Source organism: Haliotis asinina, chromosome 10, assembly GCF_037392515.1.
Source record: "Haliotis asinina isolate JCU_RB_2024 chromosome 10, JCU_Hal_asi_v2, whole genome shotgun sequence".
Taxonomy (NCBI): domain Eukaryota; kingdom Metazoa; phylum Mollusca; class Gastropoda; order Lepetellida; family Haliotidae; genus Haliotis; species Haliotis asinina.
Window position 1 is genome coordinate 9009415 of NC_090289.1, and position 27949 is coordinate 9037363.

Below are 27949 nucleotides of genomic sequence, written 5' to 3' on the forward strand. Positions count from 1 at the left end.
ACAATATCAGTCATGACACTGTAGAGAATCAGTACAATATCAATCATAACCCTGTAGAGAATCAGTACACTATCAATCATAACCCTGTAGAGAATCAGTACAATATCAGTCATGACACTGTAGAGAATCAGTACAATATCAATCATAACCCTGTAGAGAATCAGTACAATATCAGTCATGACACTGTAGAGAATCAGTACAATATCAATCATAACCCTGTAGAGAATCAGTACAATATCAGTCATGACACTGTAGAGAATCAGTACACTATCAATCATAACCCTGTAGAGAATCAGTACACTATCAATCATAACACAGTGGAGAATCAGTACAATATCAATCATGAAACTGTGGAGAATCAGTACACTATCAATCATAACCCTGTAGAGAATCAGTACAATATCAATCATAACACAGTGGAGAATCAGTACAATATCAATCATAACCCTGTAGAGAATCAGTACAATATCAATCATAACCCTGTAGAGAATCAGTACAATATCAATCATAACACTGTAGAGAATCAGTACAATATCAATCATAACCCTGTGGAGAATCAGTACAATATCAGTCATAACCCTGTAGAGAATCAGTACAATATCAGTCATAACCCTGTAGAGAATCAGTACAATATCAGTCATAACCCTGTAGAGAATCAGTACAATATCAATCATAACACTGTAGAGAATCAGTACAATATCAATCATAACCCTGTGGAGAATCAGTACAATATCAATCATAACCCTGTAGAGAATCAGTACAATATCAATCATAACCCTGTAGAGAATCAGTACACTATCAATCATAACCCTGTGGAGAATCAGTACACTATCAATCATAACCCTGTAGAGAATCAGTACAATATCAATCATAACCCTGTAGAGAATCAGTACAATATCAATCATAACCCTGTAGAGAATCAGTACACTATCAATCATAACACTGTAGAGAATCAGTACAATATCAATCATAACCCTGTAGAGAATCAGTACAATATCAATCATAACCCTGTAGAGAATCAGTACAATATCAATCATAACCCTGTAGAGAATCAGTACAATATCAGTCATGACACTGTAGAGAATCAGTACAATATCAATCATAACCCTGTAGAGAATCAGTACAATATCAGTCATGACACTGTAGAGAATCAGTACACTATCAATCATAACACAGTGGAGAATCAGTACAATATCAATCATAAAACTGTGGAGAATCAGTACAATATCAATCATGACACTGTGGAGAATCAGTACACTATCAATAAGCACCCCAAAGATGATAAGCATGCATTTTCATACACTACAATGGGATTAACAGTGAGATTAGGTCTGCCAGCAGCAGGTTTATATTGCTTGTTGTAAGAGGCGACTTATTGAAAAGGATGAACATGTTTAATACATGCTATTATAGCTCAACTACTTTCAATCCCTGGATTGTCTGATCCAGATTGAGTTATCTACAGGCTTGCATATTGCTAAGTGTGGCTTAAAACAAAGCTATTGTAATGGATAGAAGAGAAAACTGGGATACTGTAACATGGAAATGTATACAGTACTATTGTTCTGCGTACAACAGGACTGTATTCTCAGATAGCAAACATTCATTTGCATTTTGAAATATTTGTAGAACATGTGATAGAAGTGACATGATTTTATTGTGTTAACTTAGGTATGACTTCATTATGACCTCATCATTTCTGTGCAAAATGAATATATTTAATAGAACAAATTGCTCACAGAATTGGCATGTAACATTGTAGGCATGAAGCAGTGCAGGACACCACAAGCCTATCAGCCTTTAGTACTCGAGCACAATTAGCTGAATCAGCTGCTCAGACATTCCTGGCCAAGTAAATCGTTATTTCTACCTGTCCTTTGTCTGTGTTGCCTGCAGGCTCCAGCATCTGCCTCATGGCCAGTGTATACCATACATATTGCATGTAACCTCAAGGAACACTGTCTGTGTGACGTGAACATAAGAACTGGTGTTTGTCAGTACTTCAGGTGTTTGTTTACACTGTGTTGTTCTAACACTCGTGTGTACGTACTGCCACAAAATGATGAAAGTCTATTATAATACTTTTTTCTTCTTCTGTTATTATAATGATCTATTTTTCATATTGCTCATAAAAAGTGTAGAACTGTACATAAATTACCTATAAAAGAAAAAACAAACTATTATGGCAACACAAATGAACTGAAATCATCAGCTCATGAATAAGAGCCCTCTACTGAATGAATTTACTAAGAATAATGTTTAAGGCAGGTAACCACAATGAGGGATTTATCTACTTCTAATGGAAGGCCAAACTTCGGACCCCACTCTTCATAAACAATGTCCTAAAAACTTCCCAAAGTGGAATTATTACTGTCACAGTTCATGTTGATATATACATTCAAACATTCTCTGATCATACATAATTTTGATAGAAACAAATAATTCCTTTGGGGTGGCAGATTCAGAACCAGAACCTGAAGAAATCTAGCCTTCATTCATTTAGGCATTTAGCATAGCAGAAATGGCTACTAGCAGAAGGGAAAATATTTTGTGAGACAGACTGATGACATGGTTTGGGATGTTTGGCTTGCCATTAATATTATTAGTGATCATACTTCATCATGGCTGAACATATTCCCCAGTGTTGAAGCAGCATAGCGTTTACAAATCTCTGAAGTAGTGATGCTGATATTCATTGTGTGAAGTTTATGTTTTCATCCAAGTTGTTTATTCAGTGAATATTAGTTGTAAGTGTGTTTTAACCATGAAAAAGTGTTCCATAAATACTATGTCATATATGTAAGTTTGAGGAAGCAATGATCTGTTTTATCTTGTTCTTCACAATGAGATCACTAGAATTCCCCATGTGCCCCTTGTAACATAGTTTTGTCGCTGTTAATCAATCATCATTTCTGCATATGCATGCTTTGATTTGCTGTTGACATAAGCCTCTATCAAACAATGCTCTTAACTTGTGCAATTCATTGTTATAATTCAGTGTCAGGATAAAATTAGTAGCGATTGAGGATGGTTCTATCATCTAAAATGGTCTGATAAGACTTACGGTCTTGGAATGACAGTATCTCGTTGTTGTAGTTTCAATGCCAGTTTAACATGATTGTGTTTCGTTTCAAGTTGTAAATGTGAAAGAAATGTTTTGGGCTTTCCTCTGTCTAGCTGACTTGCATGATAAAAATGAAATATGATTAAAATAGTGTCAAACAAGGTTACATGCTTGATACCAGCAGCCTCCTTAGTAAATAAAATGTTTTTCATGTTTGAAAGTGAAATAAAATGATTACTGTAGAAAAGGTATTCGTACAAACAATGTAGAAAATATCCAGACTTTGAAAACATTTGAACTTTTATTTTCTAACCTGTCAGACTGCTGCATAATATTTTATTTTGAAGTATTGATCAAACTGGAGTGAATCAAACGGACTCACTAAAATTATGGAAGTGTATTTTGCTCTGTAAACTGAACTGCCCATTTCTTACGTACAACTGACGTCTGTTGAAAGAAGAGTGAAACCATCTCATGCACATACACTATGCTTTTACCAGTGGCTTCAGGCTCAAGATCTTCCTCTCTGTCCTTTCAATGCTAAACATGTATACTGCATGTTATTGCTGTCATAGATGTTCGCTGTTTTTTTATGGTATTTGGTGCTGTCCAAACATATGCAAAGATGTGCCAAAATATGTATGCTTGACTTAGAGATTTGTTTTTGGTGGAAAGAAACATTATTTTTTTATTAAGCCTGATAAAGCTGCTTAGACTGTGCCATTGTACTTAGTTTTCTTAAAATACATGTATTTTATATCTGTACATTTTCAGTGCTAAAAAGTATTAATTAATTATCCTGATCTTGGAACAGTTTTTATGTTTGGACTTTGGAGCATGGAATTTCATGTGTTCTCAGTATTTGTTTTCTTATGTTTTACAATTTGTGTTTGTTCTTGCTTTCAGGCTTCATTTGTAGCATGTTGTTAGATAACTTTACTTTTTTCAGTTTTGTTTTCAAGCTTCATTTGTAACATGTTGTTAGATAACTTTTGTTTCACCTGTATACACCAGTTCATACCTGTATATGCATCAGTAATCTGTGATTAAAATGTTTTGTTTTGCTGACTCCAGAATTAATGGATATTTTTTTCAAAATGGTATATGTTACATATGAATTATCTACATATAACACACAGAGCAGTTAACACCGAATGATACTGATGTGTGTTTGGTAAAGGAACATTTTAAATTCTTTTGCAGCTATATGCTTTGCAAATTACATAGTTAGAGGCTTCATTGGTCAAAATAGTTCATAGCAATGGTGAATAGATGAAACCTATCTGATAAAAGCAATGAAAATGTGGTTTTTCATACCTTTATTTTGATAGGCCTTGGTATTTTTTTCAGATATGGTGGACCTGATCTTTTGTAAAATTTGAAATAGAAATTAGAAATATACCTATTTAAAAACCTGCTCTTATTTCCATTATTTACAGTTTCTTTTGTTTTTTAATATACTTAAGAAATGCTTGAAGTGTTGTTACTGCCATGATATTGCTGGAATATTGCTAAAAATGGTGTAGAACAAAACTGAGTGAACAGTGTTTCCATTTAGTTTCACTGACCGCACCATGTACCAAACACACTTGATGTATCAGTAGAAAGTGCTAGTTGAAACATATCTATTAGTGTTTACTACCCGTGGGTATCTGCCTTACTAACATTTTATTAACTCTGATGGCTTACTTCCTGACCTGGCATGTAGCAAGCCTAACGACCTCCAGTTGAGTACCTCCTCCACATCTTTACCTAAAAACAGCAGCTCCTCTAGCCTGGCCTGGGATGCTCCATTGCAATTGGCACGGGAACAAGCACTCGCGTCACAGGAGATTGAGTTAGTACTGACACTGTGTTGTGTGGGCTGCAGGGGTTGTTGACAGGGGTTTGGATATGTTAGTCCTAGATGTGCGAATACATTTGTCCTTGTTGATGTGTGAATGCATAAGTTCATGGTGATGTGTGAATATGTTAGTCCTTGGTCATGTGTGAATACATTAGTCCTGGGTGATGTATAAATACATTTGTCCTTGGTGATGTGTGAATACATTAGTCCATGGTGATGTGTGAAGACATTTGTCCTTGATGATGTGTGAATACATTAGTCCTTGGTGATGTGTGAATACATTAGTCCAAGGTGATGTGTGAATACATTAGTCCATGGTGATGTGTAAAGACATTTGTCCAAGGTGATGTGTGAAGACATTTGTCCTTGATGGTGTGTAAAGACATTTGTCCTGGGTGATGCGTGAATACATTTGTCCTTGATGATGTGTGAAGACATTTGTCTTTGGTGATGTGTGAAGACATTTGTCCTTGATGATGTGTGAATACATTTGTCCAAGGTGATGTGTGAATACATGTGTCCATGATGATGTGTGAAGGCATTTGTCCTTGGTGATGTGTGAAGACATTTGTCCTTGGCGATGTGTGAATACATTTGTCCTTGGCGATGTGTGAATACATATGTCCTTGGTGATGAGTGATAACATTCTAAGGACACTGGAAGATAAAATTCTTAATGGCATTCTCCAGGCTTTGCAACTTGATGCATATTGAAGAAATCCTCATGTTAATCCTAGAGGCACCATCTGAAATATACTTATCACCACTACTGTAGGATCAACTCTAAACATAAATATGTAATGGCCACACCAAGGAACAACCAGTCTTGGTCATCCATCCAAACAGGTTCATTTGGCAAAAGTTTACTGACAACTTTAAGAATCTGAAAAGGCTCATTAAACCACTGAACACATTAATGCAGCTGCCTTCTATACCTCATTCCCCATGTAGGTGAACAAGATATTGACCAGTATTCCTAGTACTTGACCTCTTGACCAACTCACAAACATTCTGCTTGTAAATCCATTACACCATGACATGAAATGTTAACTATGGGAAGATGAAAACAATCAAGTGATCTGTAAGTTCTTTTGAGTTGTATATTTGTAACCCCTGAAAGTGGTGATGAGTATTGGCACAGACAATTTTGACCTTTGCTTGCAGAATTGGGATGTCATCTGCAACTAACCACTGAATAGATATTTTAAAGCTTTAGCTTGTAAGTGAGAAATCACAATGTCATATAGATAAATAACTGGTGATGGATGAAGCTCACTATGCACATTTATATGCACTAATAGTTTGCATGAATGCTACCCACTTTTAATACATGTAGCAAACTAATATTAAGTCATATAATCTTTGTTTGAATCCAAAAGTATTTTCATGACAAACATTTCAAAGGATATGTTCTAATTCCTAGTTCTGATGAGGAGATCGAGTACCCAACCAATGGACTTGTGGAGACTGACCTCATGACAGACAAGTCAGCATTTTTCGAAGAGGATAACGATCCTCATGAAATGGCGAAAAGGCTGGAGAAGGAAATGGCCGCTAGTGTAGTCAGCTTCTGGAGGAAGACAGTGGCACAGTCACAAATACCCACTGACTATGAGCAAGAGGAAGAGGAAGAGGAAGAGAACACTTCAAATGTTTCCTATGGTCATGACCCAGATCTGCCTCCCCCACCTCCACCCCTGGACATGGCAATGGACTCACCCACAGGTGCACCTGCTCCTCCTCCACCACCTCCACCTCCACCACTGCCTCACTCTCAGACCATGCCCATGATGAATGGAGGGGGACATGTGCGTTTGTTGGAGAATGGAACAAATGGAGACTTGCAAAGGTGGGTGTGTTTGTTGCTGACTTACCTTGAAAGAGCCAGTTCCCTTTTGTGTGCGGAGAGTGAAATTTTACAAAAGCTCCATAATGCAAAGATATGTTCTATATTGGCATCTAAATTATCTTCCTATTTTTGAAATATGCAGAAAATTAATTGTCAGGATTATTGGTATTATTATTTTTAAAGTCTTCAACTATTCCATTAGTAAAATGATATCAGAAGAAAGCAACACAAGAGGTTTGTGAGTATGAAGTGGTCCAAACTATGTGTATATGCAGCACTTAAGCCACTACTTTTAGAAGAACGTATCCAGGATGATCATCACGTTGTATAGAGTGAATATTTTATGCCAAAGGCCACAACAAAACTGACGCTATGGTAATTGAAACCATTGACTGAAAAGAAATGCATGCTTTCATTTGATACTCTTACAGGTGTCAGGTGTCTCATGAAAAGAAAACTACTAATTCAAAATGTACAACATGAACCTTAAAAATAGTCACTTAATAATTGACAGAAACACTTAAATGATGTTCTTACAAAATATCCCTGACACTGGAAAGACAATCAAGTGATCTTTTAAGCCATGTCCTACTCATTCTACGATGAAAAGGATCAGCGAGCCAGAAGTTCATTCAGTCGCTCCTGAAAACATCCATTGGCTGCAGTAGGGCCAACCACCAATTAGTTTGAAAGTGATATTACATGTGTATGAATAGATGAATTTATGTCTTGATATTTTCTGAAAATGCATACAATGAACCATTTTGAAGAAAAACTGATCAATATAATTATCTCTGTCAGTGTTTGGATAACTCATCTGTAACCATGGTTACCAGGTAATCTTGAATATTCAGGCACAGGTTTGCACTCACCATGCATTTTTCCTTTTACCTCACTGCCATAATGTCACACTATCTCCACATTTCTGTCACAATCCCTGAGACAATGACATTGTTATACCTGTCATCTAGCAGTGTTCAGTGTTAACGCTTTGTCACACTGATAATTTCCATATAAGGTAATATGTCTCATATATGGCTATGTAAATAATCTGTTATTACTTGTTGATTTTTAAGGTAAATTTAACTGTTGGTTGTAAAATGTCCATTTGACTAATCCCACGTGACCCCACCTTCCATTTACTTACACATTTTACTGAAGTTGCATTTCTCAATTTTTGCATTTGTTTGTTTAACACTGCACTCAGCAATATTTAAGCTGTATGACTGCAGTCTGTAAATGATCAAATATGGACCAGTGGCAATCCAGTGATTGATAGTATAAACAATTCATTCAGTTGGGGTACACAAAGTATGAACCAAGTCACTATGCCTGACCATTCTGTTGGTTGGTTTGTTGGTTTGTTGTTTAATGCCACACTCAGCAGTAGTCCAGCTATATAGCAGCAGTCTGTAAGTAATCAAGTTTGGACCAGACAATCCAGTGATTGATAGTGTGAACAATCCATTCAGTTGGGGTACATTTAGTATGAACCAGTAGTGCTGATCTGCTGGCAACCCATTCTAAACTAAAATTGCCATATATTTGCTTTGATTGGGATTTATGCACATGCTAATTATTGTTTTCTCCACCGATAGTAGCATTATGTCTGGTTTATGGTATGTAATGTTTGAAACACTGTGCCAAAATGTTCAGACGGCTCTGAATGTCTTGCACAGGGTTTTAACAACCTTGGTACAAGTCTTGATTTACACAAAATAATTTTGGAATGGTTTAAGAAATAATTTCTGAACTGCAAATACATTGCTATATTGAAAACACACAATGTAAAAAGACAGTTTGTATTAAAGTGCATCTATTTTTTCTATATAAGTAGGCTTGATAAAGGAATGTGAGTGGTGCATATATATATATGCAGACTGTGGATAGTTGAATGATAAGGCTGATTAGACTGATTGTTTTTCAGATCTGAAGACAGAAGTGTGCCTAAATCGAAAAGTGACAACCACATTGGAAATGGTACTCAGTCTGTGACAAGGCAGATTTCTCTATCTGACATGCGAGCCAAACTACGAAAAACAAACATTGATGTTGTGGATGGAACTCTTAGAAAGGTTGTAGAATCCTCACCTTCTCAAGTTGACTTCCGCCATGTCTTAAAGAGAAAACAGCTAAAGACTCCCTTGGAAAATGGTTATAATTAAAAAGCTCAGAAACTAATACATCCACTGGGACCTGTCCTCAAAAACAAATACATCAATAAGACTTTGGGAAGCCTTCATAGTTTCTGTGTGTTCAGTAACAACTACATCCTTAAGTTTGGTAGGGCTTCACATTTTCTGTGTGTGCAGAAACAACTACATCCTTTTGCCAAACAAGGTAATTTTTAACAAATAGTCTGAAGTGACTAACGCTCATTAGATCTTATCAAGATTGTAATTTCGGATTATGAACTGAATCCAAATAACAATATTCCATCAGTTCTGAGCATCCTTTATATCCATGCCAAAATGTGATATCATCTGTGGTAATGTTTGTGTGTATTATTTTTTGTGTAGTGACCTCTTGTCACCTAGATGTGAAGGGCGCCTCCATACATAGTGTTGTACAGGTCCATACTGAGTATAAAATTATTGTGTTCTGTGCTCCTGGCACCATTCTTTACACAAGAAAAGCCATTCAATCAAACAGATTGAAAAGGTTATTGATTATTTCTTGTTATTGATAGTAATTGTATAAACTGGTTATTGTTGTTATTTTATGAATCAAGGACAAAACAATGCTTTTGTTTTTTAGTAAATATGATAGATATTGTCTTTGGAGACAAAGTGAACACAAAGAAAAGTGCCACCAAAAGTATTCAATAAAGAGCATTAATCACATGAGTTAATACCTATTTGTATAGTCCACATTTTCGTTTGTTTTTTGTTTGTTTGTTGTTTAACGCAGCACTCAGCAATATTACAGCTATATGGCAACTATTGTCCACATGGGTTTGATGTTTAATGAAATGTTGATCTATTATAATATTGATGAGTTCTGTGTTACGTGTTACATCCATTTGTCTCCCTTGTGTCACCTTGGCTTGAATACATTGTGTACAGGATATTGATCTCAGTTTGGCTTTGGTTGCTTTCCATTTACACCAAAGCTGGAGGACATTAAAATTCCATTTTTGCAAGGCAAAATAGAACCTGTCCCATTGATATGTTCCATTAATTGCTAATAACTGACAGGCCAGTTGGGTCAGAAAATACCACTTTGTACAGGTGCATATTAGGGAAAGAGTGAGGTTTCAGGATCACTTGTTACTGTTGGCCTGAAATTTCATCCACCAATGCTAATCAAAGTTTAAAATAGGAATTGTCTCTCTTAAATCAGGTTGATAATCCATATAATGTTCTTTCCAAGAAGAAGTTTGTTATGCAAGAGGGTGACAAGCCACACTGGTTGGAAGTTTAGTTGGCCCAATTTTTGGCAACTGACTGTTATTGGCCAGTACTGTTCAAATATTTTTTGGATGTTTTTGATGTTTAAAATGTGTAATATATTTAAAAATATTTTGTAATTACCCTGTACAGTCAGACTTGGTATTCTAGGGTGAACGTTAAGTATTGCAATATATCTGTGATGTGAAATACCACACTTTGCGGTTTGACTGTAGAAGGGTCCTATGATCCTAGAGTACTATAGCAATATGTAATTCACCTTCATATAGTTCAGTAAAAACATTCATTGTGATTTTATTGCCAAAATATTCTCCATTTACAATCTCCAAGTGTTTATTAACTTTTACCACAGCTTTCCATAGCCTTGAATGTAACATTATTGTAGAAATCATGTCCAACAAATGTATGTATCTGAATAGTATGTACAAATGTATATTGATACATTTGGGTTGTACAACTTTGTGCACATTTCCCCAGCTTGATGAAGGGTACCACAGCATGTTATTTTCTCATTCAATAAGAAATATGCACTACTCAAAAAATCTTAAAGAACACCTAATTCTGTATAATACTATGGTTAACATGAATGTGAACAAATGTGAGTTCTTTTGAGTAGTATATATGATATTTAATGAATATCAATTTCAAATGCAGCCTAAATATGAATTTAGGTTCAGTTATAATTTTATGTTTGTTAAATCTCCAAAGATTGTATCTATGTTTTTTTAAATTATGTTATGTGATCACAGGTAACTATTAGGTCATGTATTTATTGAGCTATTTGTGTACAGGTTTATTGAAACAGTACCTTTGCCATGGTAAACATGTAGAAAGATGTACAAATTGTTGACAGGATGTAGATCGCACAGTATGGCACACCATTTTCCATTTTCAAATGGCAGAAAATAAATTGCTGATGTGTGTAAATATTTTCTCGTAAGGTTTGGGGTTTTAGGCAGGCTTCGTATGAATTTCAATACTGATTAGTATGAACCACGTTTCTTGTCAAACACTTCTCAGTTGTCTGTGATATCGCTAGCATTCCAACAATTTTACTTATGAATGTTAAAACTGGTTTGCTTGTTATATAATGTTTAATGCTTAACTCAACTGTTATATCAGTATATCAGTGTTGTAGTTGATGTTAATTGTTTTTCATACCAATATGATACATATCAAAGGTTGTGATGAAGCTATTTTTGTGTAATCTATATACTTTTTGCTTGTATGTTGATACTGACGTTGATGATTGTATGTGTTGTCTATGTGTTAATGAGGAGTTTAGAATATTTGGTGCTGATATTAAGTGTTGTTGAAAATTAAAAGTTTAATGTTTCAGAGACAAGAAATTGGGAAAAGTTCTGATATATGATAGAGATATATATTTTAGGTAACATTATTACGCAACATGTCCATGATAGTATAGCAGGTATTTTATTACGACACTCACTTTGCTTACATGTTTGATATGATGGTTTTTTGTAACGTCAGCGTTACATGACACTGTCTTCTGGTGAGACACATGGCCTGTTACATGACACTGTCACATGCATTGTTTACATGACACTGTAACATGCATTGTCTCATGACATTGTCACATGCATTGTTACATGACCTTTAGCATGAAATTGTTACATGCATTGTTACATGACACTGTAACATGAAATTGTTATGTGACATTGTCCCTTGCCATTGTTACATGACATTGTCCAGTGACACTGTGTAATGACACTGTAACATGACATTGTCACATGACACAGGTACAAGTCATTGTTACATGACACTGTCACAGTGTTTACATGACAATAATCTTTTACATGATTTCTTATATGAAAATGATGTCAGTGTTATATTGTCACAGATACCATTTATATGTGATAACATTTTATTGTAAGGACAGACGACATGAATGATATTTTAAATTTCCTGTTGTTTTGTGTGATGGTTCTTTATGTATGGCAAACAAAATAAAGGTTGAAACTGACAAACTTGACCAAAATGATGGTTTAATGTAAAAACGAAATATTTCTCAGATTTCAGTTTGAAACTTTTACCCTTTTCTGCTCTAACTGGAATGGAGACACAGCACTTTTATGGATAACGAGTTTATTATCTTGATATGAAAAACAACTTGTTTACTGTTTATCTCAATTTGTTTTTATGGAGATTACAACTTCACTTTGGTTCTCACACAACTTTATTGTTTTTATACAAATAACAACATATTTTGTTTTAACATGGATGACAAAATTTGATTTGTTTTTCCACAGCTAGCAAATATATTGTTTTCACATGTTCATAACCCAAGTGTTGATGTTCAGTAAGCATGTAACACCAGTCGTGATGTAATGGGATATAATATTAATTCTGTACAGCTACCTTAGGGACTAGACATTTCTTCTGGGATGTGAAGGTTTTAAGGACGTCCATCCCTGAGACTGCCTTTGTGGGTGTGTGGTGTTTTGGTGTTGACCAGAAGCAAATGTTTGTCCATTTTTAACACGCTGTCATCCATCCACCAATGACACATACAAACATTAGGAAATACTATTTTTTTTAAAATGCAACAGATTTAAATTAACAAATTTTCAAGAATGTGAATAATTCAAGTAGTCAAGTATTTTGTATTTTCAAGTTTCTTAAACACACATCCCACAATGAAACATGTCTGATTCCAAAGATTCAAATCCTTCCTTGACACATATCAATGGCAGACAGTTATATAAACGTCCAGAATGAAAACCGTTTTCATTGTTTCTGTTAAGCAATGTCCTCATGTACCTCGTCACTGATATCAATGTGAGCAGCATCATACAGACTACAAACCAGTAGATGTGTTTTTGTATGTATCAGTCAGAATTCATTCGAGAGTTGTCCCCCTTTTGCCCTTTTGTCGACAGCAATCTCACAATGGGTCCAACACTCCTTGTAAAGTTTTACTTTCAAAGATGTCTAAGATTTTACAAACAAAAATATACATCTAGTCTTGTTTCCTAAATGTATTTGTTTCTAGTACTTTTAGTTGAATAATCTGTTAATGGACTGAATCCACTTGACACAGGTATATAGGTCGTGTCACTCCACAGACAGAAGCTTCATGCAGTCCCCAGCCCTTTTAACTGAAATATCCCTATATGTCTCAACATAAATATTTGTGTTCACGATAAAAGACAGATAGTTGCATAATCTGTACAATGTCATACCTCAGCACTATAGCATTGAGTCTTATATTCCATTTGTACAATATGTTATGGATGGCAGTCTATCGTGTCAAGACTCGATATAACAGTAGAAATATAAAAGTCAGGTGGACCTCAACTTCTTTTAAGCAGTATAGATTTAAGTATTTATCCAGTGCGGGGGAAATCTTACATAATGGTCCAGAACAGAATATGTGTATAATATTCAATTTGTCTTCAGGAATATCATGTTTCTCTAGAGACAGGGAAAGGATGTAATTTTAGTTACTTTTTAGTGTACTCCACGCCACTCAGCAACACATGTCCTATTTCACATCACTCGGTGAAACAAACAGGATATTTCAAGAGACATGTTATAACCTATATGTTATATACTTTTTGTGGAGTTGTTATGCATATTATATATGAAGTATATATGTCAAGACTTACACTGCAGTATATCAGCACAAGGTGTGAATGATTCAGCACTTTGATGTAGCAAATACCATTGTTATTTATCTGTTTTGTTCAGTTCTTAGTTGCGTGTATTCTAGTATCAAAGATCAAGCAATGTCACGTTGATTCTGTTTCTGGTGAAGTTGACTTTTTAGATGTCTCACTGATGTAAGTGTTCATCCCTTCAGACTAATTATCATTCTGGCTGTTTGTACACATCACACTATGACAGATAATCCAAGTAATGTATGTTTTAGATATGTCCTTAATCCAAATGTCTCAAAAATTCCACAGCTCCCAAAATAATCTGAAATCCCAAAGTCACAGAATCTTGTGTTATTTACTTTTACCTCATTAGATTTGTGTGTTTTCATGAAGATATGGCAAAACTGTTGTCAAAATTGATATGTCAAAATATGTGTAATTATTGATGGACCTAAACTAATATCAGTAACCTGTGCTGTGACTGAAGATCTATAGTAAGCTATCAGTATTTGTATGAGATACTGTGGCTTGTCTGTACGATCTCTGGCTTGTCTGTATGATCTATGGTTTGTCTGTATGAACTATGGTTTGTTGGTATGAATGGGGAATGAGATATTTGTGTTTCCAAATATTCCCTTTGGGTTAAAAGCTCATATTTATTTACAACGTGATATTTCATTTGTAAATATTTTTAATGAAACGTTTTGAAATTCAAAATCTATTTTAGCACTGATATTACAGAATTGAGTGTTGCCGACATTAATTTTAATGAATTGTTATCATTTAAGTTTTAAAAGAGTTGAACTTTTACCAATACCCAAAATGATAAGGAGCTGATAGTGTAGTGGAGGATGAAGGCAGTTGTAGTGATGCACCGTATATACTACAAAAAGGTTAAGGATTACCTGATTCTTTACTGTCGTTAATCTGTTATGCCACTGCAGATCAACTATTGTAATATGAAATTTTGTAACATGAACTATTGTAATATGAACTATTGTAATATGAACTATTGTAATATGAAATATTATAATATGAACTATTGTAATATGAACTATTGTAATATGAAATATTATAATATGAAGGAACTGGATGCCCTTAACTTCTCTTAGTTGAAAATATGGATAGAGCATCATTTTATCGGTATTTATTTGCTGTTTGTTTACTGGTTTTTAAAAGCTTGAGACATGAAAACTGAAGATAAATGAAAGTCTTTTTCCCTCTTGAAATACAAATTGCAAACTGTTTCGTGTTTGTTCTACACAATGAAATATTTTAGCTGTTATACAAACCGACCTATCATTACTCTGTAGTTTATTAATGGCTTAAGAATGATGTGACACTGTGAACATTTTGTGGATCGAGACCCTTATGATTTTGATGACTTTCATTCTAAAGACTGAAATGACCAAAACAAAATGACCAAATCAAAAATGTTTCTGACAATGTGTTTGTTTTTTCAGAGGCATTTTTTTTGTTTATTTTTTTTCTATTTCACCAAAGGCACAAATATACACTATTTATTCATTTGACAGATATTTGGCAATAATACATACTTATGAGCATCAAAATCTGCACAGTTAAATTATCATACTTGTGCTTATACATGGTAAAGAAACTTTGTGTTCACAACAAATGTATATATGTACACTTATGCATAATTATACTGTTTACACTGATTTCATATACTGGTACATTATGCAAGCAGTCAGGATTTATGGATTAGAACCCAGTCTTGTCACATGTTCCTTCTATGATATACAAATGCAGAGATACTATATGATTAATTGTCTGCTAATGAGTGCAAGTCTGTATATGAGAGTTTCTATTTCTTGCAAATAAAGTAGTCATGTTTTTTACCAGTACGTGCACAGAGTTTTATGAACAGGAAAATGTGCATTTTGAAGGCATATGTGTTTTATCGCTCTCAGTTACCACATATTCAACTGCCGGAAAGGGAAGTGACACATATTTTTTGTGAGAGACAAATTCTTTATCAAAACTGTCTGAGAAAGTTAAAACGTGTGTTAGCAGGAAACCGTGACCTGATACTTTGAAAAAGAGAAATATACTCCAGAACGCATTGAAGTGAAGTTCAAGACTCTAATTAGCCTGCTGTTCAGCCATGGATAAATGAGAAAACTAGAAATGGTTATTCTTATAATTTCTTCAGGTTAATTTCCTAAAAATAAATTTTTGTACATAAATATTTCCTTGAAGCAAAAGACCTATTATTTGTTACAGCTGACAAACAGTTGGATTGTAAAGGTATATGTATTCTGGTTATATAGTTGCTTATGTGTGTAAGATGAATACAAGCATGTCTTTCATGTGTATGTTTATGATGATGATGATGTGTTATCTGAGGGTTGTCCTTTTGTAGACAAATAAACATATCATATATCCATTCCCATTTGATATTGTGTTGTTTTTTCAGTCTAAGTTCTTGAATGGCGAAGGGATAGTTTTTGGTTTGCTTGATCTCAGACAATTTCTCGGGATCTTTTTCTGGATTAACTGTAGTTGTTTGTTATTATTGGGTGGTGGGGTAGCCTAGTGGTTGATGCATTCACTTGTCAGGAATAACTGAGGTTGATTCCCATATGGATACAATGTGCCAAGCCTATTTCTGCTTTCCTGCCTTGATATTAATGAAATATTGCTAAAAATGCTGTTGCGCCAAACTCACTCTGACTCATCTATTCAGATATCTGTAAAATCAGGTAAAATGGTAGGTCAAAGCCTTGACGAGAACTCATAACCCTGGGTTATAATTGATGATCAGTAATCCATGCTTGTTGTTAGAGGCGACTGGGTGGTCAGGCTTGGTTGACACACATCATGGTGTCCAAACTGAGTACATGGATGCTCGTGATGTTCATCACTGGATTGTTTGGTACAGACTCAATTTGTTACAGACCACCACCACCACATAGCTGGAATATTGCTGATTGTAGTGTTAAACAACCAACCAACCATCCAACCAAGTTTAACAGGTATAACACTGACAGGGCCAGTGGACAGATATGAAAAATACTATGGTTGTAACGTATACATGCAACCATACTGAGATGTCTAAAAGTTGTACAGCAGGTATGGCTTTGAAAAAGAAAGGTCTCACAAGAAGTAGTACCTCTATGGTAGGTGACATAATTATTACGGTCTCTCTATCCAAACAATGATGTTGATTTTGACATGTCTCTACTGTTCTCAACGGTATCGACTAGTTCATATTAAAGTCGTATTATGCCAACAAGTTAAACAGAGCACTGATAGAGGTTACCGTGTTGAAGGCAACTGACATAAAGTTTTGTTTATTCGATATACTTTCAAGCAATTTGGGGAGATGTCAGTTTGATAACAAGTATTTGCTGAAAACTGTGTTTCATAGTCGGATATCAACCACATTATACGAGACTCGTTGGCAAAAGGAAAGGTGGATGCGAATAGCATTGTGGGTGAATATTCGTGAAGTGTCCGTAAAATATTCTTCTCACGCGATACTTGTTTCAAGATGGCGGAATGACAAGAAAACAACCATCGACACGTATTTAATTGGAACTTCCTGAATAATATTGATATTTAGAAACCTACCATGGATCAAGTATTTGCTGTAGTAGTGCGCCGTTTGGTGTTTTTGTCATTAACAAAATAGTGCGAATTTGGAGGGATGTTTTTACTACTTTAAAAATAGTGTTTTTTCTATTGAGCGATGGCTTTATGTTTACTCGGAGTACACTTAGGTGTCAAAGAATGAACGAAGGCCTATGCAGTTCATAGTTCATGGGATAGAGAGCTGCACATGTTACACAGATATCGCGTTGTATGTCGGTTAGCAACCGATGTATATAGACTCCCTATTCAATACGACATTCTCCTGGATTCAGTAAAGACGCCTGTCTACTCGATAATAGACGCCGGGTCTAAAAGACCAGACAACGCTGTCAACCGATAGACGCCTGGACGAATTCAGTTGTAAAGAATACAAAATACGCTTGACCACCAGCTGAGCTTAAATAGACGCTTGACCTGCAATAGACGCTGGGCCACCAAAAGACGTCGAACCTCCAACAGACGTTTGACCTCCAACAGACGTCGGACAACCAAAAGATGTCGAACCTCTGACAGACGCTGATCCGCCAATATACGCCAAGCCGCAATAGACGCTTGATCTCAAATAGACGAGGGACCGCCAATAGACGCTGGGCCACCGCAAGGCTCTGGCGACCAGTAAACAATGGATTAGGAAGAACGAATCTAGACCTTACAATTATGAGCATCGATCGCGATTGGGACACGATGACGTGTCATCAAGTCACCGAGACTGACTCACTGTCTCACCAGTGTCATCTTAGGACTACCATGCATTGCGGAAGGCGATTTCTAACGGATCTTTACGGAATCCAACTGTCTACAGCCCATCCTATTGTAGACAAACACATATCTTTAACTGGGGTCGAATTCAAAAGCATGTCATAAAATACGACTTAAATGACAATCTGGTGGTCGAAAAAATTCCATTTCGTGTATCACCTACTCAGACGCCGTGGTTGATGCTCATGACGTCAGTCACCAGTTTACCTTGTCCACACAGCGAATACACGTCATCAGGGTCTACCTGTACAGTATTGCTGCTTACGGCATGAAACAGTTTTCAGTCACTGATTTCACTTTGAAATGAATGTTTTTGACAAAATTCCTTCTACAAAGTCTTGCCTCGAAATGTCCGCGAGAGGGCTAGCGTGATGCCGCAACCGTCAGACATCGGGACCAGACGGCCATGTTAAGAATGAACCACTTCCTCTTATGAATTTCACGCCTGTGTTTTGACAAGAATTAGACTTGAAAGTCACGGATTTAATAAAACGAAAACACACAGAATCTACACGGCACAATTTCAAACGCGTGCTATCTATTTTCACATTAAACAATCCGACCCAAATCGACAATAGTTTTATCCCCATGCAGTTAAACATCTTCGTAATTCTCTGCCGGATATGATCGTCCCTTCAATGAAGATTGCCATAAGCCGTTGTAGACCCGCTGTTTGAAAACCCTCTTGTGAAGCCCTTGCTTGGCTCGGTATTTACCGTCAGATCATTACTATAGGGCTAATACACTACCGGCTTTGTCTAAGGTAGATTATTAAAGCAGAAACACTAGCAGCCCGACCCAGGTCTCCGAAAGCTTACCCAGGACAGCAGGGGTCACAAGGATCAAGTGGGTGGGACAAGACTTGCACGTTCAAACAGCTGGGACAGTTGGGGATTTGAAGTCTATTGCTACCTGGTCTGGGAGCAGATGGGTGCGCGATTCTCCACGTGGGGAGTATTACGTTTTTATTAGGATAATTGGCCAAGGAAACAAAGATGTCTTTGGAGACTCCCACTTCCTGTTGACACCGTATTGATGTGTCGGGGGTTGATAATGGTGAATGTCTGTATTTGTGGTACCAGCGATGTCGTGAAGTATTGCCCGATACGGAGTCATTGCTAGATTTGAATAGGTGTTGGGATCATTAGAGAGAACCGCTTTGATGATATTTTCCTGTCAGGAGTAGAAGTTGCATTTTATGAAAGAGTTCACAAAGCTGTCTAAGGGCTACGACTGTCGCACCTATACTGTAACACAGAATTATACTAGTCGTTGCATTACGATAGATTTGTGAAAGCGGGCCCTGTTTATTGTAGGAACGACTGTATATGTCTTTACTTGGAAGGAATTACACCCCTGACTGTATATATCACCAATGTAGCAATTAAAGAAAACGTTTCACTTATATATTTTCTTATGTTTGTTTCAGTTTACAAATTGACAAACGTGGATTTGGTAAATCATAAAATAAACAGAATTCAGTTATATTATTCAATAATAACTACATCACACTGAAAATATTTTATATGAACTCTATTATGTTTGCTAATGTGATTTCATAATGCGTGGCAACTGATATTCAGTACACTGACCATAAGATGACCAGTACTTGTCTAATCCTCTTAATACCAAGCCGCAGGCAGGGCGACATTAAGTACCATTAATACACGATTATCGATATGATGCGACCTATTTTTCAGAGGCAGGCGCGTTCACTAGTCTGTAGCAAAGTGTGCAGATTAAACATCTATATTCCAGCAGCTATGTTGTGTGTACTCTGAATGTTTTTGTTTTAATTTTTTTAGGGTTTTTAAATTCATGAGAGGCACATCCTTGAAATGGACGTCTGTTCCTGATGCCCGTCTCTTGTCTGCCTGATGTTTAGACGGTAAACTGTCCATAAGTACATTTGGTTAACAAGTGATCATTTCAATGAGAAATCAGCGATTGTATCGTGCCTCAGGTACCCACAGCTACACCCCGAATGCAAGTATTCGCGGTCTGGCCCAGGCAAGCCCGTGGTTGACGTCATGAGCATGCAAAACCTGATGTACAAAATACGTCATAATTTGTCCCCACCAATTGTAATTTTAGTCCCCTGACATGCGGTATAAATGCGCTTGATATAGGTTGGACTAACTCATGAGTGTTTACACTCAATAAATCTATGAAATATTAGCATTTTCTGAAAAAAATACTGATGGTTTTATTCGCAGACGTTTGTTTCAGTCCAGCTAGTATCAGTCATCTCCTTACTGTTTGTTCCGTCTAATCACTGTCATTACCTCCAAGTGCAATTAACAGGGATTAATGTTTAATGTAAAACAGGTAAAGACGAAAAACGAGACAGGCAAAGACGAAAGAAACGAAACAGGTAAAGACGACAAACGAAACATATAAAGACCCCCCCAAAAAAACAACAACAACAAAAAAATAAAATAAAAAAATAAACAGAAAAAGACAGACACGAAGGCTATAGTACTCTTGCAATGATCCTGCCGCTATGAGACGTGTGGAGTCTTGGAATTCCCTCACTCACCACAAGTGTCTGGTCTGTTCCAGATATAGTCGCTATCTTGCAAACGTTGGCTCTAGTCCCGTTGGCAGCAGAACATAGAGTAGATCACTTGATTGTATCAGTCTGGAAAATGTCACGCAATGTGGAAAATACATAAGTATCTACAATGTGCAATTCCTTCTTTCAAAACATTTTTCGAGTTAAATCTGATTTAAATAACTGATTTAAATAAGGGTGATTGATATTATCGATAGCAGTATAGCCATGCGCTGACCAGGAACAGGCTGTGCTGATCATAAAATATAATGTCTAAAGCGCCAATCTAGTGATCCTGCGAGCTTGGAGTGACGTGTTCGAGCCCAACTGTGACCGGGTGTAAAAAAAACTTGACATCAACTTTGTGACGAGGTGTCAAAACCTTCTAGTGTTGTCACAACCCTTAGTGTGCGGTACACAACCATATGCACTTAAAATAGCCAACGAATCCATTGGTATATTACCAGATGGTGGCCACATTAGTACGTTCTAACACCTAGTTGCGGGTACAGCAACGTGCAATAAACATGGACAAAGTACAATGACTATGCGTCGTTGTTCACCCAGTATGAGTAACTCACAAGGATGGGAAAGTCACATTAATACGGTAGGAGGCTGCAAGAGTTGTATGGTCCCCAGGGAGTTGAGTTTGAAAATACGATGTGCCGTTGAGATGGACATCCAACGATCGAGGGAAAAACAAATCGCATCTGAGCAGCTCAATTGGATATCGGCGCTGTACCAATATAAGCATGCTAATATAATATTATCGGTAAGATGGAGAAAAGCTGGAACCTGTGCATTCAGAGTACAGAACTTAACATTATACATGCGCTATTTAAACGCGACAAAGTAATTGTTAATAAGTTTCTTTGTGCAACGCAAGAGCTGTGATTAAACGCTTCTTTAAAGGTGTATTTGAACCAAGCCAACTTCTCTGAGCGGCACTCTACCTGTCGTTGAACCAAGTCTTTGCACCAGCCTAACCAACCCCTCCACACTCAAAAGTCATTTTTACCACTTAGGTCTAATAGAAATAGCTTCAAACCATCATTTTTGATATGATGGATTTGACTTTGCCCCAGATTCGGGGACAATAGCGTTTCTATTTAGTTATACCATTAGAACAGAGGGCTCATGGTATTGTTAGTCTCGAAGCAGGAAATATATCGTAGACTGGTTTGACGAAATGAAATGGCAAACTCAAAACAAATCTGTTACAAATAAACCGGTGTTCAAAACTCAGGAGAATAATCGGGCACAAGACTACTACCCCGACACGTAATTTAAAAGTATTTGTCGTGTGGAGAGCAAAGTAAAATCGCACCCAGTGGATGTTTGTGATGAGGAGGGGAAGAAAACGATCACAACATCCTGGCCCTGTACAAAGTACACACCAACATTCTCTTGAAAGGTTACACTAGACCCATATCCTACTGCCGGAAATTTTATTACACTTGAGAGGAGGGGATCTGAGGCTTCGGCAAATTGTTACCAGCGTTCTCTGTATCAATCCAAGATGGCTGCCACCTGTCCGCCATGACACTCTTTTAGCGACACCTAGCTGCCAAACAGTCGCGTCTGGTTGTGATTGCCGTGGTTGAAGGCTTTAAGTGGAGTCTGTATCTTTCCAACGTGTTGATCGGTAATGAAAGGTGAGAAAGAAACGTCCCGGATTGAAATAGTTACTACGCCAACAACTAGAAGTGACTAGTGTTTCGGATACAAATATCCGTACTTTTTATCAAACCGTAGCATCAAGGATCAAAGGCTACAAATGACATACTTAAAAACCCAAAAGTATTGGAAGCCGTTTTTCATAAAACACTTTCCTTTCTCCTACAAATATCCTTGAAAGTTATCTTTAATCATAAGACATTTCGACAAGCGCGTATTGTTGGCTAGTCCGTCATGGAGATCCTGAAACACATTTATCCCAAGAATGCCCATGCAAGTCTAGATTATGTGGAAAGTCAATATTTCCAGTTTCTAAAACTGGAGAAGAAATCTGGGCTCCTTTTCTTATATTTTATGGCTATAATTTAGGAATTGTTTGTTTTGGTCAAAATGTATTGTACTGGGGTACCAGAAGTATAGTCTACGAGTAGTTAAGTAGCCGTAGTCTGTCGTACAAACCCTGATGCAAATATATCCGAGAAAACCTATGCAAGTCTACAAAATGTGGCAAGTCTAGATTCCCTTAACTTCAGGAAATGAAGGAAGTCTCGGGGATCCATTTCATTATATTACATTTTTTTACTATTAGCTTTTTTTCAGTAGAACATGTTCATTTCAGAGACTAGTTGTTAGTCCAGGCTAGCAGATCCTTTCCTGTTTTGTGTGATGTACAAAAAGGTTAGTGTTTGGGTGCTTTTTTAGTGCTTTTTTCCGTAGAATATGTTCATTTCAGAGACTAGTTGTTAGTCCAGGCTAGCAGATCCTTTCCTGTTTTGTGTAATGTACAAAAAGGTTAGTGTTTGGGTGCTTTTTTAGTGCTTTTTTCCGTAGAATATGTTCATTTCAGAGACTAGTTGTTAGTCCAGGCTAGCAGATCCTTTCCTGTTTTGTGTGATGTACAAAAAGTCTAGTGTTTGGGCTCTGGCGTGACGAGCGAACACTTTAACAACTGGGCTACACCAGCGATAATCATAGGTGTGGTGATAATAGTTATAATAGTGAGTAGTATGACGATTATATCCATGTAATGTACTCTCATCATGAGGTTGTTGATGATAGCCTGAACAAGAAACTAGTTATCAGCATCAGAGCGATCAAGCGTCTCTGGATTCAACTCTATGATTAACACTTTAAGCCCGGGGGTGATGCTACGGTTTATTACTCATACAGATGCAATTCGCACTCACTGCTATTTCAAGACGATTCACATCACTACTTCTTCTAACATCGCTTGGCGAGGTGGCCTAATGGTTAAAGCGTTCGCACGTCTCGCCGAAACGCTTTGTTCTATTCCCGATATTGGTACAATGTATCGAGCCCATTTCTGATGTTCCTGTTCGTGGTGGAATATTTGAATTACCTGAATATTACTTTAAAGATACTCAGTCAAAGAAGAAGAGAAGACCCGTTGAGGTCCAGGTTAGATTTGGTATCCAGTAAACCATGCTTGTCGTAAGAGGCGACTAATGGGGTAGTGGTCAAGCTTGGTTGACATTTGTCATCGTATCCCGACTGCGTAGATTGATTGCTGTCAATCACTGGATTGTTTGGTCACGACAAGATTATTTACAGACCGCTGATGAGTGACTTCCGGATTCGAACTCACAGTCATTGCCGCAGCTCTTCACAAAGAATAGCCGTGCCTCAGAAGAGTGGGCCAGGGTCGATCCCTTCTCACAAATTATGTATGCAACATTTACCCATTTATTACATGGTTTCGCATCTCTTTCATCGTTGAATATTGTATATGTTGTCGATGTGTGCTTTTGTGTAAGTATAGGTTGTCGATGTAATGAGCTTGTTTGTAAGTATAGATTGTCGATGTTGTTTGCTTGTATGTAAGAACAGATTGTCGATGTCGTGTGCTTGCTTCTAAGTACATGTTGTCAGTGCCGTGTGCTTGTTTGTAAATACACGTCTAAGTCATGTGTTTGTTTGAAAGTACATGTCAATTTGTGCTTGTTTGTGAATACAGACTGTCGATCTCGTGTGCTTGTTTGTAAGCTCTTGTTGTCGTTGTTGTGTACTTGTTTGTGAGAACATGTTGTGGATGTACTCGTTTGGTAGTATAACCCCTCATTAAGTTTGAAAGCAGGTTAGAAACCTGTTGGTACAACTGCGTTTAAAACTGTTGGTGTGCTTGCCTAAGTTTTTAAGTGCATGTTGATGTGCAAGATGATGTGCATGTTTGTAAATACTGTAAATAAACGGGTTACTGTAAATAATGTTGATGAACTAATCTGTAAATACATGTTGTTTATGTGCTTAATGTGCATGTTTGTGCAAATAACTGAGTAATTAAAAGGTTTCGTTGAGCATGTCCAAGAAATACGAAAGACATTAAAATTAGGAATTTCTGTTATATTACTTATTGGGTTTTAAGAAAGAATTCAAATATTTTCTTCAACAGATCAGGGAATGAAACCCTCTACATAACGACCACCTTAATTGTCAGGACCAAACGATATATGAAACAAATCAGTCTAATGGCTGTATGAATGAAACAAACAAGGAGTAGATATTCGTTGTTGATGTATAATACAGGTATCATGATTGTGTTTGTCCGAGCAGTAGCAGTAGGCAAATCCAGTTTTCGTGTGTATATCTTCATTTGTCTGTATCAACATTGTGATCATACATGTTTATATTATGACAGCATGTCGGGGTATAAGTCCATTGAACCGACCCCATCCTACCACGCCCCACCACCGACCCTCCTTTCATACAGCTCCTCATGAAGTGAAGAAAAAAACATGATACGAACCGAATTATAAATCAGCGCTCGTATGAAATTGAGCACGTAAAATTAAATGAATTAAATACAGATTTACAAACCCGACCTAACACTGTTTTTGCTAAGAAATTGATATGACACAAAAGAATATAAAATACATAATTTCCCACATATAATTGTATATCGTCGGAAAGCCATAAACAACAATAAATAACAAGGGCACTTTGCTTGAAACGATTGTGTCGAGAAATAAAAACGTTTTTTCTCACTGATACGAGAAGATAATTATTAAGATTATTTACACATAAACAATGTTTGGCCACACCTGTACAAACTACCTCTCCGCTTTACGTCTTCGGAGTCACCTGTGCCAGGTGTGGTGGTGTTATACGTACGAATTATACTATTTAGTTAATCCTCGGAGTAGTAAATTCGCGCCAAGTAATACGCTGCGCCTTATGCTATTAAAAGCGGGTCTATATGTTTCACTTAGTTCTGTCTGGGCCGGGCCTCGTACATTTGGCAGCAATATCGCACACATATAGTTGACAAGAAGCCTTTGATCGAACCTTCAAAGACTCCAGATTTCTACCACGTTTTGGCTTCAAGCCCTGCTTCTTTACCAAGAGCTTTGATCCGGGCGTTTGGCAAAAACGGGGGTCTTTGATGGAACAAATACCCCTCTTACACCGACCATAAGTCACAAGGCGGCTGATGGAATACGAGAAACTCGCACCGCGCAGAGCACCGTGCAAGTGTAAATTAAATATTTCTTTTTCCGTTTAAATATGATGAAAGTAGCGTTTGAGCTGCCCGGTGTTACATATGTCAGACGGAACTAGGAACGCTGGGGGCGGGGCTTCACACGCCGCGAGTTGACCGAGGGGAGGGAAAGACACGGAGGGGACGGGATTCATGCGGGGTAGAATGCACTACTTACCCCTTAAGTTGTTGGCAAGCATTGTTAGGAGCTGGCAGTATGATATCACAGCGGAGGCGAGGCTGGTTTATTGATACGATAGGATTGAAAAGAAAAATATGAAGGTATGCATGCGTACGTGCGTGCGTGCGCGCGCTGGGGTGTGTTTATTGGTCAGTGAATATGGTTTTACGCCGCTTTTAGCAATATTCCAGCACTATCGGGGGACACCAGAAGTTGTCTTTTACACATTGCACCCATGTGGGCCTTCGGAGTGATGAACACTCGCTTTAACCTCTAGGTTGCCCATGTGTATTTGTGCATTTATGTCCCTGTATACGTCTAGTCAAGACCAATATGGATTCTTTAGTGCTTTTCCAGTGAGATACCATCCAGCAGTTTAACCTGAATATCCCACTCGGACAAAGTATACCGACTCTAACTTGAATAAGGCTTATTTAACTCCCTAATGACGAGTGACAGGCACGGTAACAATGAGTACCAGTTTTAACGGCTAACCGTTCTCCAGGAAGACGATCAGTGCACTGTTAGTTTTGGTTGCATGTAAGTAAAGGCGGCTAGATGAACTAAAGTGATAGAGGGTGCTGGGAGTGGGGTAGTTGGTTGGGGTTAGGATAGGTGTGTTACATAACCGTTATAGACATAGGCATGTACACTCGCCGTAAAATATATAATTTTAGGGTAGACTCAATGAATGCTTGTAAATTGTGGACACCCCGTCAATAATACGACGCTGTCCGGATAAATATAGTCCTGGTTATGTTGTAGTGCCGGGCGTTGTAATAGTGAGATCGTCCGTAATCATGTGTCCGGATTAATTGACTATCCATAGAAAACGCGTTGCTTGACACGGCAAGAACCCGTTAACGTCATCGCTCGTCCGCAAAGATGAGTTTCTAGATTAACAAGGTACAACTCTATTCAGGGTGTTGATTGTGAACGACTGGGAACCTGTAGATCGGATCTGTTAGAGGGACATGATAGCTACCCGTGGCGAGGTTTGTAAGGGGATTAGCGTACATACGAGTGCTCAGTCGGCGCTCCAGTATTCCCTGGGAACTACTGCATATGGGTAAATAGAGCAGGGTATGTAGGGCAGTGGGGCGGGTGCTGATCACGGTACACAAGGCGAACTAATAATTTAATAAGTCCCAGGTCATGCAGAATTTAATAATAAGACGTCCAACCCCTGTCTACAGTGATTTGGCAAGTCTAGACTGCCTCACGCAAAGACGTATATACAATACGGCTTTGGCTCAGCTCTGATTGAAGGGTTGTTTTAGGCGATTTTCAGTTTCTGTGGGTTTTTCTTCATTTTGTAGATATATAATTTCACATAAGATTACAAAATGTGAGCCTATCAAAGTTAGTGAGTGGGTTTCACGCCGCGTTTGAAAGCACTCTAGCTACACCACGGAAAGCGATAAGAAGGAGCGGAAAAAATTCTAGAATCATGGTTTCGGAGTGGTGTACGTATTTGTTGACCAACAATATCACTCGAAATGCAAAATTTCCGTATTATTGAGGTCAGTTTTCGTTGGAAGGGTGGATCGGTTGTCCGTGATGGCTGGGATTATTAGATGACGTTACATCCTGACGGTGTGTGGCGTTTTCGCCTGTTTAGACAGCGGGAAGATCCTACAACTCTTGTCAGGTATGTTTGCATCAGCACACATTTGAGATAAGTAATGGTTGTTACATACAAGCGACAATTTTTTTCCACAGGCGCAAGACACCTCTGCCACAAGCAAATCTTTTGTACGATTTCGACCGCATAGTGAGCACGTGTTTATGAATAGCTGTCAGATTGTCACGGTACCAGATGTTCGCGACAGGTTAGGTATCCTGCCCCATCGTAACATAGGTCAGAAACACACGCCAA

At 37.4% G+C, this 27949-nt stretch overlaps 1 protein-coding gene across 1 annotated transcript in view; it reads left to right on the top strand.

Moving 5' to 3' along the window:
* Nucleotides 1–9575, top strand: part of LOC137299174 (myosin-IIIb-like) — a 118600-nt gene extending 109025 nt beyond the window's left edge. The window contains exons 38-41 of the mRNA XM_067831731.1: nt 1763–1852; nt 4773–4901; nt 6333–6758; nt 8686–9575. Of these exons, the coding sequence (XP_067687832.1) occupies nt 1763–1852; nt 4773–4901; nt 6333–6758; nt 8686–8923 (883 nt within the window). The 3' untranslated portion in view covers nt 8924–9575. The remainder of the gene's footprint in view (nt 1–1762; nt 1853–4772; nt 4902–6332; nt 6759–8685) is intronic.
* Nucleotides 9576–27949: the final 18374 nt, after the last annotated feature.